Source organism: Bos javanicus, chromosome X (assembly GCF_032452875.1).
Source record: "Bos javanicus breed banteng chromosome X, ARS-OSU_banteng_1.0, whole genome shotgun sequence".
Lineage (NCBI taxonomy): Eukaryota > Metazoa > Chordata > Mammalia > Artiodactyla > Bovidae > Bos > Bos javanicus.
The window spans coordinates 121,236,954-121,257,383 of NC_083897.1; the positions used below are offsets into that span (position 1 = coordinate 121,236,954).

A 20,430-nucleotide genomic window follows, 5' to 3' on the forward strand; every position below is an offset into this window, starting at 1 on the left:
CCTGACATCCTCCCTGTACTGACCAGCTACCAACCCCTCAGACCGAGGTGCCCTCCTCCCTCAGTGTCCCACATCCGAGATCGCAATGAGGGTGACCTGCAGCCGTTAGAGCTGCCCAGATCCTACCCGGATGCTCTGAGGCCAAGTTCGGGGGGTGGGGGTTTCACGTGGCTGCCGTTCTAGGGTGTGAAAACCCTCAGTACTCCCCGACGGTCCCTCCTTTAGCTACAGGGCTCGGGGCTTTCCCTCTAATGAGCAGAACTGGAGTCCACCAGCCCCGGACCGAAGCCTTCCTCTTGGAGACCACCTGGGTGAAGTGGATGGACTTGGGGCTTAAGATGCAGGCCCGAATCTTCCAGGGGAGAGCAAGGGCAGAGTGGCTGGGGGTTGTCCGGCCCCCTCTTTTCAGAGGGAAAGGCTTGGGCGTGCTGGACGTGTGTCCCACACTTGTAACTCACATCACCTCACACTTGGACCCCTGTTGAAACCTGGGAGTCCTCCGTCTGGGCACCCTACACGGCAGTTCTCTAAGACGGCAGCAGCTCTCAAAGATGGCTTCACAGCCTCAGCGTGGTGCGTTGTCGTCACTTCCTGTCATGTGGATCTGTGTTCCAGGCGGACAGCAGAGGCGGGGCCAGGGCGGGCGGGGTTCCGGGGGAGCTTCCCGGAGGATTGGCATGTGCACTTCTCCTTGCATCGTCTCGAATCCTGAGACCTTCCCTGTACCGAGCAGAGTCTACGGGCCTCCCTCCCAGGTTCTAGCTTCTGTCAGCACCCCAGCAAGAATTGTTTATGGCCTGGCCCTACAGGCTTCCTGGAGCTCCTGAGAATGACAGTGGGGGCACTTTTGGGCCCCGTCTTCTGGGCTGAGTGATGCTCTGTCCACTCTCCGTGTCTTCCCTTGAACCCTGTAGGTGGTGGGTACGTCCCATCTGCTGACCTGAGGCCAAGGCCTCCCATCGAAGACATCCAGTCCCTCGTCATCAAGTCCTGAGACTCCTGCTGAGAAGTGCACGTACATCTCCTCTGGACCCTTCTGCCTGAGGCTTCCAGGAAATGGCTGTCGCAGGTAAGATGAGCTGAGAGGGAAGGATGGGAGACTGCCTTCTGTTGTGTAGAACCCCTCACATCTCACTCAGGATCTTCATATTGACTGCTGGCAGGGCCTGGAAATCCTTCCCTTTCTGGTATGAATCCACCCCTGTCCCCAGCCATGCCCCATACCATCCCAGCAGAGTAAGTGAAAGGGCTCCTTAGCCTGACGGTTCTCACATGGGCTCTTAGTCGACTGCAGGGGCATTGCTCGAAATTTCTGAGGTGAATTTCTGTCCTTTGGTACAATTTTTGGGGTACTAAGTTTTCTCTTTTAGTCCCTGCATGATAGTCTATTAAGCTGATCACTTAAAAGGGCCAGTTGTCATGCACTAACAAAGTTTGTGCTGGTTATTTCATGACGTCTGGGCCATGCTGCCACATCCAACTGAAACTGGTTCCCCATGATCTTGGCATGGGAGCTCTGAGATGCTACCTCAGATTCCTTCAGTGAGGCTGTAGCGATTCATGGCCCCAGGGCACAGTGGAAGAATCAAGGGCTGCACTTTAAAGCCTTTTTCAGCTGATCCTGTTGTCTTCTTCCCTTGTAGGCTGCACACCCCTTGTCAGTCTCCGAGTACTCCCTCACCTTAACACTCATAGGGTCAAGTTCATGAGAGACTTATTTTGCCTCGGGCACTATTTAGTTTTGTGTTTTGGCTTCTGTTAATAGTTGTCTTTATTCCTTGTATAAGTTTTCCATGGTTTATTCTGGGTACAGGAAACAGCAGCCCATGTTTGATTGTGGTCTCAGCTGGTCTGACTGGAGTAGATCTGTAAAGAGTTAAGGAACATCGACAGTCTTACAATATGTGCTCCTCATGAATACACATAACATACTATTCTTTTGAGACTTCTTTCTCCTAAGGCTGTCAGGAAATTCTTCTTGTTGTCTCTATGTGGAATGTATGCATTGTTCTGAGGTTTCTTTGTAGGGACGTTTGTTTGGTATGGTTGCTTTTATTTATGGTGTATTTTCTATTACGTGGTCTAAGTAATTGTTGATTCTTCCAGGCCAGACTCCTCATTTTGCTATGGTGATCCGAGATAGCTGAAGTTATTTATATGTTTGAATATTTTCTGTGCGTGTATCCTAAGATTTTTAATTTGAGGATAAATTCTTACGTTATCTTTTGCTTTTCATTGTTCTTGTCTCTTATTCATTTGGCATTGTTGTATATAACTCTGTACTGGCTATGTGTTCTTGTCCAGATTCTTTCTACATTTTAAATCATAGAGCGTTTATGAAAAATTTTAATTGGAGGAGAATTGCTTTATAGTGTGTTAGTTTCTGTTGTACAACAGTATGAAGCAGCTCTAAGTATACATATATCCCCCACCATGAGCATCCCTCAGGCCACCCCCATCTCAGTCCTCCAAGTTGTCACGGAACAGCAGTCTGAGCTCCCTCTGTTGTAGAGCACCTCCCCACTAGCTCTCTCTTATACACATGGTAGTGCATATATGTCATAGCCACTCTCAGTTTGTCCCTCTCTCTCCATACCTTGCTGTGTCCACGTCTTTTCTCTACATGTGTCTCTATCCCTACCCTGCAAATAGATTCATCAGTGCCATTTTGTAGATTCCATATAAATGAGTTAATGTGCAATACTTTTTGTTCTCTTTCTGACTTACTTCACTCCATGAAACAGACTCTAGGTGCATCCACCTCACTGCCACTGACTTAAATTTGTTACTTTTTATGGGTGAGTAATATTCCATTGTATATATCTACCACAACTTCTGTATCTATTCATCTGTCAGTGGAAGTTGAGGTGGATGCTTCCATGTCCTAGCTATTGTAAATAGTGCTGCAATAAACAGTGCGGTCCGTGAATCTTTTCACGCATGGCTTTCTCATTGTGTATGCCCAGTAGTGGGATTGCTGAGTCACAGGGTAGTTTTATTTCTAGTTTTTAAAGGACTCTCCATACTGTTCTCCATAGTGGCTATATCAATTTACATTCCCCCTCAAAGTACAAGAAGGTTCTCTTTTCTACATGCCACTTCATAACTTTTTGTTTCTGGATTTTTTTATGATAGCTTTTCTGGCAAGTGTGAGATGATGCATCATTGTAGCTTTGGTTTGCATTTCTTTCATAATGAGTGGTGAACATTTTGTCTTTTGAGCCTCTGTATTTTTTTAAAGAACAGATTTACGATTACAGAAAATTTAGCAGACAGTGTAGAGTTCCTATAGAGCCAGTCTCTTCCTCCACTTAGCATCTTCTGTTATTACCATCTTGGATTGGTTCAACTGATACAAGTTCATTTGTTAAAATTGAGCAACTGATATCACTATGGTGTTATTACCTATTGTCCATTGCTTACAATATATTTTACTTTTGTTGTTTTGCAGTTCTGTGTTGTTGCTTTTGTTCAGTTGCTCAGTCATCTCTGACTGTGACCCCATGATCCGTAGCACGCCAGGCTCCCTATTCTTCACAAACTCTTGGAGTTGGCTCAGACTCTTGTCCATCCAATTAGTGATGCCATCCAACCATCTCATCCTCTTCTGCCTCCTTTTCTTTTTCCCTTCAATCTTTCCCAACATCAGGGTCTTTACCAATGAATCAGCTCTTCCCATCAGGTGGCCAAAAGTTTCGAGCTTCAACTTCAGCATCAGATATTCCCATGAATATTCAGCATTGATTCCCTTCAGGAATGACTGGTTTGATCTCCTTTCTGTCCAGGGGACTCTCAAGAGTCTTCTTCAGCACCACAATTAAACAGCATCAGTTTTTCAGCATTCAGCATTCTTTGTGGTCCAGCACTCTCATCCACACATGACCCCTGGGAAAATCATAGCTTTGACTAGACACATCTCTTTTGGCAATGTGATGTCTCTGCTTTTTATTACGTGTTCTAGGTTTGTCATACCTTTTCTTGCAAGAAAACAGCGTCTTTTAATTTCATGGCATCTTTTAATTTGGGGCTTCTCTCGTAGCTCAGTTGGTAAAGAATCTGCCTGCAGTGCAGGAGATGTGATGTCAATTCCTGGGTCAGGTAGATCCCCTGGAGAAGGAAATGGCAACCCACTTCAGTATTCATGCCTACAGAATCTCATGGACAGAGGAGCCTGGGAGGCTACAGCCCATGGGGTCACAAGAGTTGGACACGACTTAGTCACTAAACCACCACCACCACCATCATGGCTGCATCCACCATCCACAGTGATTTTGGAGTAGAAAATTAAATCTTCCATTATTTCTACTTTTTCCTCATCTGTTTGCCATGAAGTGTTGGGACCAGATGCCATGTCTTAGTTTCTTGAATGTTGACTTTTAAGCCAGCTTTTTCATTTTCTTCTTTCACTCTCATCAAGAGTCTCTTTAGTTCCACTTCACTTTATGCCATAAGGGTGGTATCATATGCATATCTGAAAGTATTGATATTTCTGCCAGCAATTTGATTCCAGCTTGTGTTCATCCATCTGGGAATTTTCATGATGTACTGTGCATATAACTTAAATAATCAGGGTAAAAATATGCAGCCTTAATGTACCCATGTCCCAGTTTTGAACCTGTCTGTTGTTCCTTGTCCACTTCAACTGTTGCTTCTTGACCTGTATACCGGTTTCTCAAAAGGCAGGTAAGGTGGTCTGGTATTACCATCATTTAAGAATTTTGCAGTTTCCTGTGATACACACAGGCAAAGGCTTTTGCATAGTCAAACAAGTAGAAGTTTTCCTGGAGTTCTCTTGCTTTGTCTATGACCCAGTGGAGATTACCAATTTGATATCTGAGTCCTCTGCCTTTTCTGAATCCAGCTTGTACATATTGAAGTTCTCTTTTCAGATACTGTTGAAGCGTAGCTTGAAGGATTTTGAGCATTCCCTTGCTTGCATGTGAAATGAGCGCAATTATGTGATAGTTTGAACATTCGTTGGCATTGCACTTCTTTGGGATTGGAATGAAGATTACCTTTTCCAGTCCTGTGTCCTCTGCTGAGTGGTCCAAATTTGCTGGCATATTGAGTGCAGTACTTTAACAACATCATCATTTAGGGTTTGAAATAGCTCAGCTGAAATTCCATCACCTCCACTAGCTTTGTTCTTAGGAATGCTTGCTAAGGCCCACTTGACTTCACACTCCTGGATGTCTGGCTCTAAGTGAGTGATCACAACATCGCTGTTATCTGGGTCATAAAGACCTTTGTTGAACAGTTCTGTATATCCTTGCCACCTCTTCTTAAAATCCTTTGCTTTTGTTGTGTCCCTATAGTTTCTGTCCTTTATTGTGCCCATCTTTGCATGAAATGTTTCCATGGTATCTCTAATTTTCTTGAAGAGAACTCTAGTCTTTCCCATTCTATTTTTTCCCTCTATTTCTTTGCATTGCTCATTTGAAAATTCTTTCTTATTACTCCTTGCTGTTCTTTGGAAATCTGCATTCAGATTGGTATATCTTTCCTTTGCCTTTTGCTTCCCTTCATTCTCAGGTATTTGTAAGGCCTCCTCAGACAACTATTTAGCCTTTTTAATTTCTTTTTCCTGTGGATGGTTTTGGATACTACCTCCTATACCTTGTTCTGAACCTCCATCTTTAGTTTTTCAGGCAGTCTTCCTACTAGATCATATCCCTTGAAACTATTCCTCACCTCCACTGTATAACCATAAGGAACTTGATTTAGGTCATATCAGAATGGCCTCGTGATTTTCTCTACTTTCTCCAACTTAAGTCTGTATTTTGCAGTAAGGAGCATATGATCTGAGCCAGAGTGAGCTCCGGGTCATGTTTATGCAGATTATCTAGAGCTTCTCCATCTTCAGCTGCGAGCTATTCCTTTACTTCCTACTTTTCCATTCCAGTCCCCTATTATGAAAAGGACATTTGGAGGGGATGGTAGTTCTAGGCTGTGATGTACATCTTATTAGCACCACTGGACTCTACCCTCTTTGGCATCAGTGTTTGGAGCATAGATTTGAATTACTGTGATGCTGAATGCTTTGCCTTGGAAATGAATCAAGATCATTGTGTCCTTGTGCACACTGCACCCAGTACCTGCAGTTCGCAGTCTTTTTGACTATGAGACTGGTCCATTTCTTCTAATGGATTTTTGCCCACAGATACAATGGTAATCTCAATTAAATTCACCCATTCCTGTCCATGTTAGTTGTCTGATTTCTTAAATGTTGACGGTCACTCTTGCCATCTCCTGCTTGACCAATTTCCATGGATTCATGGACCTAACATTCAAGGTTCCTATGTGTTACTGTTCTTTACAGCATCGGACTTTACATTTACCACCAGACACATCCACAACTAAGCATCATTTTGACTTAGGCCCAGTCTCTTCATTCTTTCTGGAGCTATTTCTGGGCTTTTCCCCAATAGCATATTAGACACCTACTGACCTGGGGGACTCAGGTATCTCCCCCTGGTATGATCTCCTGGTATCATATCTTGTTGCCTTTTCATGATGTTCACGGGGTTCTCGAGACAAGGATACTGAAGTAGTTTGCTATTCTCCTCTCCAGTGGACTGCATTTTGTTAGAATTCTCCACCATGACCCGTCCACATTGGGTGGCCCTGCAAAGCCTGGCCTGTAGCTTTTGAGTTACCCAAAGGTGTGATCCACGTGATCATTTAGGTTAGCTTAGGGTGATTGTGGTTTTCATTCTAGAGGATAGGGCATTGTAGTTCTTCTGTCGGCCCTCTGAAGAATGAGTTTAAGAGGCTTCTGGAAGCTTGCTGATGGGAGGGACAGGCTATGACGAAACCTGGCTCTTGCTCTATTGGGCAGGGTAATGGTCAGTAAATAAATAAATGAATAAAAATTAGAAAAGCCTAAAGAAATATGTAATTGTATCAATATGAGTAAAATCCTTAATGACATTCGTAGCCATTAGATTGTTATTGAATACCTCATTAAAGGATTTTGAACACACAGAGAAATATGTGAGATGTAGCTAATATGGAGGAGGATGAAACTTCCCTCTGCCCTTCTAGGTTTTTGCGGGTTGTCGAAGAATTAAATTGATGTGAGAGAGATTAATAGGATAAAATAAAAGTATAATAACACATAACTGTGAGAGAGACCCAGGAAAACTGAATAACTCATCAACATGGCCAAAGCCCAGAGCCAAAGAGAAAAGAAAATTTTAATGGTAATTCTTTGGGACTTGAAAGGATAGGAAGGCAGTTCACATGGAAATGGGAAAGGGAATGTTGGTAACCGAATGTTTTCTGTGCCAGGCAGAGACCCCGGGCCACAGAGTGGACTCTCATCTCTAGGCCCTGCCAAGATTTTGCCACCACACCTTGCCCATAATCTTTACAGCTATCTCTGGTCATAGTTCTCTTCAGGGAACAGGACCTTTGTCTAAGTTCTTTCAGGCAGTTAGGCCAAAGGTCAGGTTCCTTTCTGAATCTTTTGGCCTTGATTGTTTTCAGTTAGAATAATCTGTGTATCAAAAGAGACATTTTGAGATGGCATGTTTTGCTCCCCCATACTAACTAGAAAAGTAAAAACAATTACAGTAAAGAAGTGAAAGTTAAAAAGTTATTAATCCTAGTTTCCTTTGTATGATATTTACATTTTGAAAGATACATGTTAACATATAAAAACACTGTGTGAAATAACAGCCTATGAAGGAAAAATCTGATTTACTTCGCATTGTTCTTTGGAAAACCATGGAATGTTTAAATAAAAGTACATTTACAGTCACTGTTTCGAGTCAATGTCAGCAAATATTTCTTGCAGTATATTGCTTTAAAATGTTGTGTTGGCTTCTATTCTACACTTAAAATAATCAGACATACATATACCTATATCCTCTCACTTTGGATTTCCCTCACATTGAGAACATCCCAGTGAATTAAGGAGACTTCCCTGTGCTATACAGAATATTCCCAACAGTTGTCTATTTTATACATAGTATCATTAGTGTGTATGTGTCAATCCCAATATTCTAATTCCTCCCACCCTAACCCTTTCCCCTTGGTACCATACATTAGTTCTCTATATCACTGTCTTCATTTCTGCCTTGAAATAGGGTCACCTGTGCCATTCTTCTCCATCCCACATATATACATTAATATTCAATCTTTGTTTTTCTCTTTCTGACTTCCTTCTCTGTATGACACTCTCTAAGTCCATCCACCTCTCTAACAATGACACAATTTTGTTCATTTTTATGGCTGATTAATATTCCACTGGGCTACCCTGGTGGGTCAATGGTAAAAAATCTGCCTGCCAATGGAGGAGCCATGGGTTCAATCTCTGGGTCACGAAGATATCCTGAAGAAGTAAGTGGCAACACACCCCAGTATTTTTACCCAGGAAATCCCAAGGACAGAGGATTCTAGTGAGCTACAGTCCTTGGGGTCTCAGAAGAATCACATACAACTTAGCGACAAAATAACAAGCACAATATTCCATCACATGTGCCTTCCACAGCTTCTTTATACTTGCATCTGTCGATGTACATCTACGTTTCTTCCATGTGCTAATTGTTGTAAACAGTCTTTCAGTGAACATTAGAGTGCTTGTCTCTTTTTGAATTATGGATCTGTGGTCTCTATGGCAGAGTTAATGCCGACCTGTAAGAAGGCTTACGCCAAGGAGGACCTCTAGGACTGCTTCTGCCAGTGCCCCCATCCCTGTGGTGAGCCCCAGCTGACCCATGACTCCACAGGAGACTGTTGAACACTTGGAGGTAGGTCTGATTCGGTCTCCTGTGGAGTAAATGCTCCTTTTCTCTGGGTCTTGGTGCATGTGAGACTTTGTTTGTGCCCTCTCAAGAGTGGTCTGTCTGTTTCCCCTACTTGTCTGGCAGTCCTGTAATCAAATCCCACTGCCCTTGAAGGTCAGATGACCAGGGAATTCCAAGTCCCTTTGTCAGAACTGCAGGCTGCGTTCCTTGATGTGTGGTGCAGAGCTTTCACAATCGTGGGAGAACTTCTTTGGTATTTTTGTTCTCCAGTTACCTACTCAGAGGGTATGGGATTTGAATTCATTGTGATTGTACCCCTCCTATTATCTTGTTGCGACTTCCACTTTTTCTTTGAACGTGGGGTATCATTTTTGGTGTGTTCCAGCGTCCTCCTGTTGATAGTTGTTCAACAGCTAGTTGCAGTTATGGTGCAGGAGGAGATGAACAGACATCCTCCTACACCGCTGTCTTGAAACAGAAGCCTCTGAAATACAGTTTGGAGTAGGGAGATGACAGGAGAACTGAAGGACACTAGGTCTGCCTCAGGCTGGGAGGAGTGGAACAGTGTGGCCTCTATATAGATGCAGACCAAATGTCTATTTCCAGCTCTGTCACAAGTCTTGTGAACTTGAGAATATTACCAAATTCATAATTTGCAAAGTGAGTCTTTGACACCCTATTTTGTAGAACTATTGTAATATATGTGATATTTATAAAGCTCTTGCAATAATGGATTTCAAAGAATGATGTTTATTTCTCTGATAATTATGACCACAGACCATAGTATCAACTGTTTGTGAATTGTTTTTGTTTTTTTTTTTACTTGCGTGAGATATCAGAAATATGTGGCAATTTTGGAATGACCAAAGTTCTGCTTAGACATTAAAACTATATAAAATTTCCCCATTTGTAAATATGTCATTTGAATGTAGAGGAATGTCCCCTGCTTGGATGCTACTCAGAACTTCTAGAATTTGTGTCAAAGACAAAGATCTTCCCTCGCAGCTGCCTTTTCATCCATACCACCACCCCCTATTTTCATTAGTTTCATCAACACCAAAAGTGTAGCCTTCATTTGTAGTTTCCCAAATTGTGCTTAAAATAGGCAGTAGGGCACTTCTTTAACATAGTGGCCTCTGACCCCAGTGTGGAGAGTGCTGTTACAGTCGCTATTAGATATCTCATTTCAAGGAAATACCATCCTTCTTTCTGGCAAACACCCTGGAGGCAGTGGGGTTAAATCCCCAGTTTGTGCACTGTGTTTCCCTATACTGGGGCAGGAGCACAGAACAATTTTATTCCTATCCCAGGTGGAGAGTCTCTCTGTTTTACACACAGTCTCAAAGTAAAAATCAAGGGTAATCTTCCATTCCATTCTTCGGCTTTTCAACTTAAACCCCCCCCCCTTTTCAGGGTCACCCCCCAACCCTCAATTCACTCAGCCTCATTTAGCCTACCAACCCACCTAACTTCAAATTACATCCTCAAGGGAACTGCAGTGTTCCAAAGCGCCCACATTCCTTGCCTCAAAGCATTTACTTTTGACTGCTGTAATCTGTGGAGAAGGCAATGGCACCCCACTCCAGTACTCTTGCCTTGAGAATCCCATGGCCGGAGGAGCCTGGTGGGCTACAGTCCACGGGGTCGTTGAGAGTCGGACACGACTGAGCAACTTCACTTTCACTTTTAACTTTCATGCATTGGAGAAGGAAATGGCAACCCACTCCAGTGTTCTTGCCTGGAGAATCCCAGGGATGGTGGAGCCTGGTGGGCTGCCATCTATGGGGTCACACAGAGTCGGACACGACTTAAGTGACTTAGCAGCAGCAGCAGCTCTAATCTGAAACCTCTTCTTGTTCTCATCCCTGGTTTCAACTTGTCACATGTTTAGGCCTCGAAGGGTATCTCACCATCTGCTTGATATGGCAGCAACTCCTAGACACTAAAGTACTATGGACAGTGACTCAGGCTTCTTTTTATTACCATCCCCAGTTCTGCCATGGAGCATTCCAAGGAGTAGATGCTCAATTAGTGGTTGGAAATAAGAGTGACAATGATAAAGTAGTCTACTTTATTACTATTTAATTTCTACCACAATCTTGAATATTCTAAGGAAATACTTTTACTGAAAAGGAATATGAAAAGAATTTAACAAAACCAAAAACTTACCAAAATTTACTTTTTCTTTTCTTTTTTACTTGACCTAAGTTATTTGAAACTCCAGTACTTTGGCCATCTCATGCGAAGAGTTGACTCATTGGAAAAGACTCTGATGCTCGGAGGGATTGGAGGCAGGAGGACAAGGGGATGACAGAGGATGAGATGGCTGGGTGGCATCACTGACTCAATGGACGTGAATTTGAGTGAACTCCCGAAGTTGGTGATGGACAGGGAGGCCTGGCGTGCTGCAATTTATGGGGTCACAAAGAGTCGGACACGACTGAGTGACTGAACTGAACTGAACTATTTTAGCACAGAGTCTCTTCAAATTTGCATGAAAATCCCTCTTCCTTTGCTGTGTTTTCTTGTTCTAGATCACACAGCAATCAAAAGTTTCTAAATTTGCATTATAAAATGTAAAAATGTTAACTGGAACCTGCTAAACAGTAATAAATATGTGATCCATATTTTCACCAGTGGAATGCTGATTTCCTGTTTTTGTCCTAGCAAAAAGAAAGAATTCATTAGAGAAACAGAGAAGTTTTAAGTAGCAGTTTTATGAGGCAAAGGAAAATTATACTCCTGAGAAGGATGAGAGCAGGCTGTCTGGAAACCAGAAGCGGTCCTGCCATGTGGTAGGGTCATGTGTGTCCTGTGTCATTTGACTGACAAGTTGATGGACAGCTTTAGGTTATATAACTTTTCTCCTAGTGTGCAGGCAGTTACCCATAAGTACCCAAGCAAAATCCATGGAGTGGGAGGGAAGACAGAAACCACAGTGCTATTTTTTATAAATATGGCATCATGAACCCTGGGTTACAGTAGTCACCGTTTAGGTCTTGGTGCACCTGTGACACCCTGTGCTGGCACTTTGTCTTGCTTGGTCCTGACATGGCTGGAAACCTAGTGGTGGTCATTGGCCAGAACAGGGAGCCTCTCTGGGTGTGCTCTGACCACCAGTGTTCAGGTGGGGAAGAGGAAGACAAAGCATCCCTGGCTGCTAACCTGGCTCAAGTATTATACTCCCAATTAGATTCTCAACAGGGAACAGCCATCATTCCCATGGGAAATGGTTAGGAGTTTGCCATGTGATAGCTGTCTCCCAGCTGAGTGCAAAATCTGTATATAGTTGTCCTTTCTGCCTGAGAGAATGTCTGAGCAAGGATGATATAAATGTCCTTCTGGGTTAACTCAAAAGTCATAGATGTCTAAACTTGTTTAGATATTTTTTGGGTCATCTGAGAATTTTCCTTAATCTTGTTTTATCCAACTGAGATCCTGCATGGAGTAGGGAACTTGGATTCTTATGGAAGTCTGGTGGGCCCGATGACTTCCTGAGGTGGGTAGTGTTTAAGGAGTTCTGGAACCCCAGGTTAGAGGGCAAAGCATTGGTGATGGGGGCTGGGAGCTGTGGTGTTCAATGCTGAGTATAGTGAAGAAGACGTCTGTGGTCCAAGAGGCTCCTTCTTTTGCCCAGAAAGAGCTCCTGTGAACAGGGCTCAGGGGCTGGCTGATGGTTAGTATCATCTGGAGAAGGAGAAGGGCTTTTGTAGACAAATTAAGCATTGCCAAGCCAGCAGAGTCTACCTGGCAAGTCTTTCAAAGTTCAGAGTTTTTCCTAAAGGCAAGAAAGACTTGGACATAAGGGACCTTGTTGGAATCCTAAGGGCAACTCTTCAGCAATGGACAGTTACCCATCTGAAAAGGAAATGGCTAATGCTCATAAGTGCCTTCCGGTGTCACTGAATTCCCTTATGGCCTGTACATGGCTGTGGCATCCCTCACCTGTGATCTTGCTGGGCAGAATATGGTTCAGTTCTCACCCCAGGGGCCGTTGTGGCTTCCCTGATTGTTTTTTTTTTAAGAAATTATTTATGTATTTCATTTTGGTTGGACTGGCTCTTTCTGCTGCATGTGTGTTCTCTAGTTTCGAGGAGCAGGGGCTACCCTTCATTGGGGTGCACTGGCTTCTCATTGTGGTGGCTTCTCTTACTGCGGAGCACAGGCTCTAGGACGCATGGGCTTCACTAGTTGCAGCAAGAAGTGGGAAAGTAGAAGAAGTGTTAGGAGATTGCTGTTGTTGTTCAGTCTCTAAGTCATGTCTGACTCATTGTGGCCCCATGGATTGTAGCCCTCCAGGATCCCTGTCCATGGTATTCTCTGGGCAGGAATACTGGAGTGGGTTGCTATTCCCTTCTCCAGGGGAATTTCCCAATCCAGGGATCGAACCCCGGTCTCCCGCCATTTCAGGTAGATTCTTTACCCTCTGAGGCACCAAGACAGCCATATTTCAGAAGGCAGCCAGAAAATTTTTAGCTCAATTTTTTTTCTTTCTTTGTCCATTCTCTTCCTATCCTGTAGACACACTCAGCTTGAATTTTATAAACACAAAGTGGAGGCATTCATGGCATACAGTGTCTGGATTTGGACACCCAAAGGCAAAGATATTGGGAATCTAGGTGCAGAGATATGCAGAAGAAAGTGACTTTAATTCTAGCCCTATGAACCAGTATAACAGGCCATAGTATAAAATTTCCGATGCAGTGGCATGGAGATCTCCTCTACCTGAAACCTGTCACATGAGGTTTTGACTAAAATCCACATGGCCAGGACTCCAACCTCTCCACCCCCCCTCAAAATCCAGTTTGAGTCTTGAACCATGGTCTTTTAATTAGAATCACTTACCTGGTACCTGGATGTACTGTGGCTCACACTGTTTGTGTCTCAGCGCAGAAGGAATTCAGCAACAGGCAAAGTGTTAGGCAAGAAATAGATTTATTTATATAGGATGCTTGTAAAAGATGCAAGAAGGCAGGTGATGGAACTCTGCCTGGAAGATTAAGTGAAATACATTTTATAGTCAATGGAAAGTGGAGGACTAGGAAGGACTGCCCTCTTTGAATAGAGGTCAGGCTTACATCACTCCCTCCCAATTCATTTGGAGCAGGAGAGTGTCTGACCTTATGAGGTCAAACTTGGATTACTGTACAACTTCTTCAAATCAGTAGAAGGCTGGTGTCATTTTTCTTTTTCCTAAAGGCCTGGGTGACATCTCATGTATGAATTATGGCTTTATATTTAAACAAACCTGCCTTCTTCCACAACATTCTGATGCCTTTCTTGAACAGTGTTAACTTACAACAGTCTACCAATGGTTCCTAGGTTTCTCTAAGTTGGTGATGGACAGGGAGACCTGGCGTGGTGCAATTCATGGGGTCGCAAAGAATCGGACACGACTGAGCGACTGAACTGAACTGAACTGTACTGATTCCCCTCCTAGACTTCTAGATCTACCTGTCTGTCTGTGCTCAAGCCCTCATTTATTTCTGACACTTTGCAACCCCATGAACTGTAGCACTCCAGGCTCTCTGTGCATGGGATTCTCCAGGCAGGAATACTGGAATGGGTAGCCACTTCCTCCTCCAGGAGATGTTCCAGAACAGGCATCAAACCTTCATCTCCTGCATTGCAGGTGGATTCTTTTCCACAGAGTCACCGGAAAAAAGCTACCTGTATCCTATGCTATTCTATCCCTGTCATACGGAGGCAGGCTCCCCGAGCCAGGAGCTGTCATTTCTCTTGGTGGGAGCCTTCTAATGAAGGTCTCCAGCTTGGACTATTGCCTAGAATTTAGTGAGAAATTTTCTTCCTAACAAGTGGAAGGGGCAGTCGTGCATGTGCAGAAACATCAAAAGTAAACTTTCCTAGCAAGAACTTGAGAGGAGGGGCATGCCACTTGTTTTGGGGCCTTCCTTCAATTCCCATTATCATGGAGGATTTGAAGGACAAAAGCCCAGGGAAATCAGTCTGCACAGAGTAGCTGATGCACGTATGAAAAAACTGTCTTCCCTGCCACATCAAGGGTTACCTGAAGATCCTCTGGAGAAATGACCAGGTGTCCTCTGGGAACTGCTGGGAGGTCTTGCAGCTCCTGTCTCTTTACCTGAGGGCATGTGCTCAGAGCAAAGCTCACAACTCTCTGAGACCCAATAGAAGAAAGCAGAGGTTGCCTAACTTACCACACTTACCTGTGGTCTCCTAGGACAGAAAGCTGTGACTGGAAATTGATGGCTGGCTACACGTGTCCTCAGTCAGGCTCCTAGGTAGTCCTGTATTTCCTCCCTCTCTTCACTATTAATGTCCTCTCTCAAGGTCCTCACACTGACTTCCCATCTCCTAACAAGACCTGTCCGCTCATGCTACAAGCCTTAAATTCCCTGAGACCTCCTCGGAGGATATGAGGGCTGCCAACCTGTGGTCACTCGTGGCTGACCCTAGGGGAGGCATTCTATAAAAGTGGTATAGTGTGAGTTGTTCCTTTAGTCCTTATGATCCTCTACTTGACTCTTGGCATGACCTGGATTTCCTCCTGAGGTTGACCCCTGAACCCCAGCGCCTAACCTCCTGAGATGCTCTAAAAAGAAATGTTATGGGTGCATCATGCCCACATTCCCAAATTTGCCAGTGCGAGGCATCGAGGGGCAGGGCTGTGTTCTAGGTGCAGTTCCTTTATCCTCATTTGGGGTCACTAGTTTTCCACTCTGTACTGAAGTGTGGCTTCTCCCAGTAGACCAAGGCTCTGACTTCCCTGAGACCACTCGAGCAGAAAGAGAAGCTCTTCAGCCAGAAAGCTTTCTCCTGGGTCTCATAGGGCTGACATCAGGGGTTGGCCTCTACAGTCTCCCCTGTTCTGGACTGAGTGGTCCTTTTGTCCCCCGTTCAGGGACCTCATCCTCACCCCTGACCAGACCCAGACTGCAGCCTCCACTCACCTGAGGCTGTGATCCTCAGAACAAAGGCATTACTTTCTTGGAAGTTCTGGATTGGAAGACAGGATAAACCAGATGTGTGCAAAGCTGCTGGGGCCTTCTGAGGAGGAGAATATTCTAGGGCTCCACTCTCTTCTGGAGTCAGTGGTCCCCCTGTCTTAGATCAGGTTTCTTACCTTGACTTCCAGTAGCATATGGGAATCCACCCTCTCTACTGGCTGAATCAGCTGGCCTGTGGCCAAGGCTTTCGCTTTCTTGAGACAACAGAAGGGGAGGTGAGAGAGCTACTCCCTGGCTACCCATGCTTGTTCCTCCGTGCCGTCCCCCTTGCTATGGTGGGCGGCGGGGAGGGGGGGGGTCCACTCATCAGCACCCAGTGTTCTCACTGTAAATCCTAAGAAGGCCTATTAAGATCTCCTACTTGGCAGAATTGGAGCTGCTGCCGCAAGTCCAAGGCATTCAACTCCCTGAGAACCCCTCCACCTTTGCCCTGCAGGAAAGGAAAGAACACCTCAGACAGACTGCTCTCCCCATGGCCACACAAGGCAAGAAGCAGGATATAGTTTGTGGGACCTCTAGTGTTCCAAAATCTTCCCCTTGATAACTGTCAGAGGCTGGGACTCTTCCATCCATTGACCTGAGGACACAGTGCTTAAGCTAAGGCTTTATGTCCCTGAGAATCAGGAAGGATAAATGAGGGCATATTGATCTTTTCAGGGTATCTGACATTGCATGTGTTCATGACCACATTGTCCCTGAGTAGTTTTGTCTTCTTTCATACCATTCATTTATCAGCATTTTTTAAACTTTATTCCAAAACAATTCTTTGGGACAGGGCCCCATGTATCCAACCAGACACATTTTTTTGGAGTGTTTAGAGGAAAAATGAATGAAAAGACATGATGTCTGGCTTAGGCTGGGAGAAGTGGCACATTGTGGGCTCTACAGTAATCCAGATCGGGGGACTAGTCCTAGGAAGGTCACTTCATCAGTTCGTGAACTTGAGAAATTTGCAAGTTATCCACCCATAAATGGACTCTGCTAAATCCGATCCTGCATGAATGCTGGAGTGCATGTACTACATATAAAGCAGTGGCATACTGAGTAAGAAGTATTGGTTTGTAATAAATGGAAGTTATGATTATTATGAACCCCTCAAATACCACTTTCCCATCTGAGTTTACTTTTAATCCAGGAGAGAGCAGAGAATATGCAGTGAATTAGGACAAAAGAAACAAATATTCTTAAATGAGCTAAATAAGTCAAAGTATTTTTTTATTTTTACTAAAAGAAAGTTTCAAAGAAATAAGGTAAACCACAACATAATGACTTTTTACTCTATTCTTTTCTCCATTTTCTTTTTGTTTCTCAATAGTTTCTGTGGTCTTCTTTCAAATTAGCATGAAAATCACTCTTGCAGTGCTATGTTACCTACTTTCAGATCATAAAGACAACTTAGATGGCTCCTGAATTTCTTTTATATCTACCAAAACTGTACCTTTAAAACTTTTAAAACAGCAATGAACATAACAGCAGTATCATTACCAAATTAATACTCTGAGGAAAAACAACCTCTTAGAAGTAAAAATATTTGGAAAAAAAAAAAAAAAACGAAACAAGTAATATGTAGAAGTTACTCGTGTGAAACAGAAAGAGAAATGTGATCAAAAGAAATGTGATTTAACCTCCACTACCATGCAGTCTTTAGAAGCTTGACTACTCTTCAAGAAAAATTCTCTTCTAATGTCATGTTATCTTGTTTGCATTGTGAACAATATATTCAGTACTTTCAGTGTGTTTTACAAAACCCAAACTTTTAAAACATTAAAACAGCTGGAAACTATGATTTATATGATTCATACATTTGAATTCTGAAGCACAATAAACCTTATCAAAAGTAAGAACATTTGAAAATACAAAACAGCTCCTTCCCCTCTTTACCTTTCTACTTTAAATCACTGTTCATTAGAGATTTCTCATATGGATACAAGAAAACAGATGTATATTTTGTTAAAATAAAATAGGCCTAAACTTGCTTACCATTTAAAACTTCAAGAAGATATGGGTTTTGTTCCCTCCACCCCTACTACTCTGCACTATTTAGCAGCTTAACTGCTCTCTTCCAACACAAAGGGAACAAAGTGCCCTGCCCCCCTCCCCAGAAGTGTGAGGAGCTGCAGGACTTGGCCCTGGAAAGGGCACTGGCCTCAGCCATGGTGGGAGCCCTGGCCACACCTCTCCGCCCTGCTCTCTCCTCCTGATCTCTCAGAGCCTCGTCATAGAGGTCTGGGAAGGAACTAGGGACCCTACCATGGAACGTGGCTAGAACCTCCAGTACCTTCATCTTACTGGTCTCAGCACAGGCTCTCGGGCCCCACAGGAACTCATGTGTGGAGGATCACTTTTGGGTACCTTGCAGTAATTCAGGTACTCCTTCTGCACCAGATCTTTGGTGATGAGCCTTTGGGCTCTCCAAAGATGCAGTGCCTCCTCCCAGCATAGATCCCCAACATACTGAGGAATTCCCAGATCTCCTCCTCAGTGGCGCGGTTACCATTCATGAAGATGACCCCCAGGAGCACCATGAGGAGATGGGACTTGGGCAGCACTCCCTCATCAGGCAGACAATCGTTTCCCCCAAGGTTGAGCTTCCTGATGAGGGTGTAGATGTTCCCTCTACCGTCGACTTCCTTCATCTCCAGGCCAAAGACCAGCTCCACGCGCTCACGGGCTGTACTGAGGATCTTAGGGAAGTGCTGCCTATACTTCCTGCTGACGATTTTCATCAGGGCGCTCTGCATGATGGGCTCCTTCTTGGTGTACTTCTCCAGCAGGAACTCCACGAGTATCCTGGCCTTCCTGGCCAGAGGATCTTTTCGAGTGCTCTGAGTGGCAGGGGCTTCCTGGGAGGCACCTGCACTTTCCTCCTCGGGGCCCTGGGCACCTTCACCAGATCCTGCACATGAAGGCCCTGCATCAGGAGAGCTAGGGGCCATGGCTCCCTGAAGCTCCTGGTGATCACCAGCAGCAGGGGAGCTCCGGGGAGAACCCTGAGGGGCAGAAGAGTCGGAGGAGGGGCACTCCTCCTTTGGGGCTTCGGCAGCACTGGCCTGGGCCTCCTGAGTGTCCCCCCGGACCTGGTGGCGTTTCCCTCGGGCATGGGACTTGCTCTTGTGCCTCCGAGGCATGGTGACAGCAGGTCAGGGACCGCAGGTGGGAGTGCGGGCAGGAAAGCAGGCAGGAAGGCACCTGGAGGAGGGACGAGGACATGCTGTGAGAACCTTCAGCGAGGAGAGTCCTCCCTGGCTTGAATGGAAGCCGCTTCTGAGGGGTCCTCAAGGCCAGTGCTCTAGGACCCACAGGGCTCCTGGTCAGCCTGTCCCCTGAGACCACTGAGTAGCAAGAGAGAGTGACCCCTGGGGCACAGCAGACAGTTCTGCCTGAGCATTAGAAGGGGTGGGGGGCGGCAGTGGGGACTGGCAGGGGAGGCAGGTCCTCTCAGCTGACATTCAGAGTCAGGATGAAAATTGGTGCGAGACACCCCCTCTCCCACACCCAGCCCATTCCCTCTCCTGTCTGAAATTGACGCTGCCACCTTCCCTGTCACCCCAGACAAGGAGAGGAGGGCATACTCAGCCCCCCACTGAAGGGTCCCAGGACCTTCCCTTCTGCTGTCTCGTGGCTGCACCTTCACAACCAGGCTTCAATCTCCCCTCTCAGACCGCCACCCCCTTCCCGATGTTTGGCTGGGAGGAAGCACTGAGCACAGGGGAGGGTCTTGAGTCACCCGTTTGTTGGGGAGGATGGTGCTCATCCTGACTCTTCATGAACCCTGACATCCTCCCTCTACTGACCAGCTGCCAGCCCCTCAGGCCAAAGTTCCCTCTTCTCTGAGTGTCCCGCATCTGAGGTCACAGTGAGGGAGCCTCTCAGTCTTTAGAGCTGCCCAGCGGCTGCCCGGATGATCCGCAGCCAAATCTCAGTGAGTCAGGGGTTAGATGGTTGCCATTCTGGTGTATGGACCCTCAGTCCCCCCGAGAGTCCCTCCTTCACTTCACGGGGCTCGTGGCTCTCCATGTACTGAGCAGAGCTGGGGTCCAGCAGAGCCTGACCTAGACATTCTTTCCCGAGACCCCCTAGGGGTTAGTGGATGGTCTTAGGCCTAAGCTAGGCTGGATCCTCTGGTCTGAGTGCACGGGTAGGGTCACCGGAGGCTGTGAGGCCCCCTCTTTTTAGAGGGAAAAGGGACTCGGGGTGCAGAGACTTATCCCTGTGCTCGTAACTCATGTCACCTCCAATCTTGACACCTGATGACACTTGGGACTGTTCTCTCTGGCCACCGTCAACGGCAGTTCTCAGAGATAACAGCACTGTCAAGGATGGCGTTGCTCCCCCAGCGTGCTTAGGAGGACGTCACTTCCTGTCATGTGCATCTGGGCTCCAGGAGGACAGCAGGGGCGGGACCTGGACAGGCGGGGTTCCGTGGGAGCTTCTCACAGGGTTGACAAATGGACTTTCCCTTGACTCTTATAGGGTCCTGGGACGTCACTGTCCTGAACTGTCAGCTGGCTCACTCCATGCATCTCACTTGTGTCAGCACCCCCAGCAGGAAGAATTGGGGAGCCCAAGCCTAACAGCCTTCCTGGAGCCCATGAGACCAACACCGAAGGCTCTCTTGGGCTCCCTCTTCTGTAGTAAGTGATGCTCTGTCGTTCTCCATGCCTTCCCTTAACCCCTGTAGATGCTGGGCT

At 45.5% G+C, this 20,430-nt stretch overlaps 1 protein-coding gene and 1 long non-coding RNA gene across 2 annotated transcripts; one reads left to right on the top strand and one right to left on the bottom strand.

The window, feature by feature from the left end:
• The first annotated feature begins 941 nt into the window (after positions 1 to 941).
• Positions 942 to 11,927, top strand: LOC133241961 (uncharacterized). Its single transcript, XR_009734728.1, has 3 exons — positions 942 to 1,069; positions 8,625 to 8,753; positions 10,959 to 11,927. It is a non-coding gene; the product is annotated as an uncharacterized LOC133241961 (long non-coding RNA).
• Positions 11,928 to 18,102: 6,175 nt separating this feature from the next.
• On the bottom strand, positions 18,103 to 18,867 carry LOC133242692 (melanoma-associated antigen B17-like). The gene has a single exon (XM_061408834.1). It carries the CDS (start codon positions 18,865 to 18,867, stop codon positions 18,103 to 18,105), a length of 765 nt encoding a protein of 254 aa, XP_061264818.1.
• Positions 18,868 to 20,430: the final 1,563 nt, after the last annotated feature.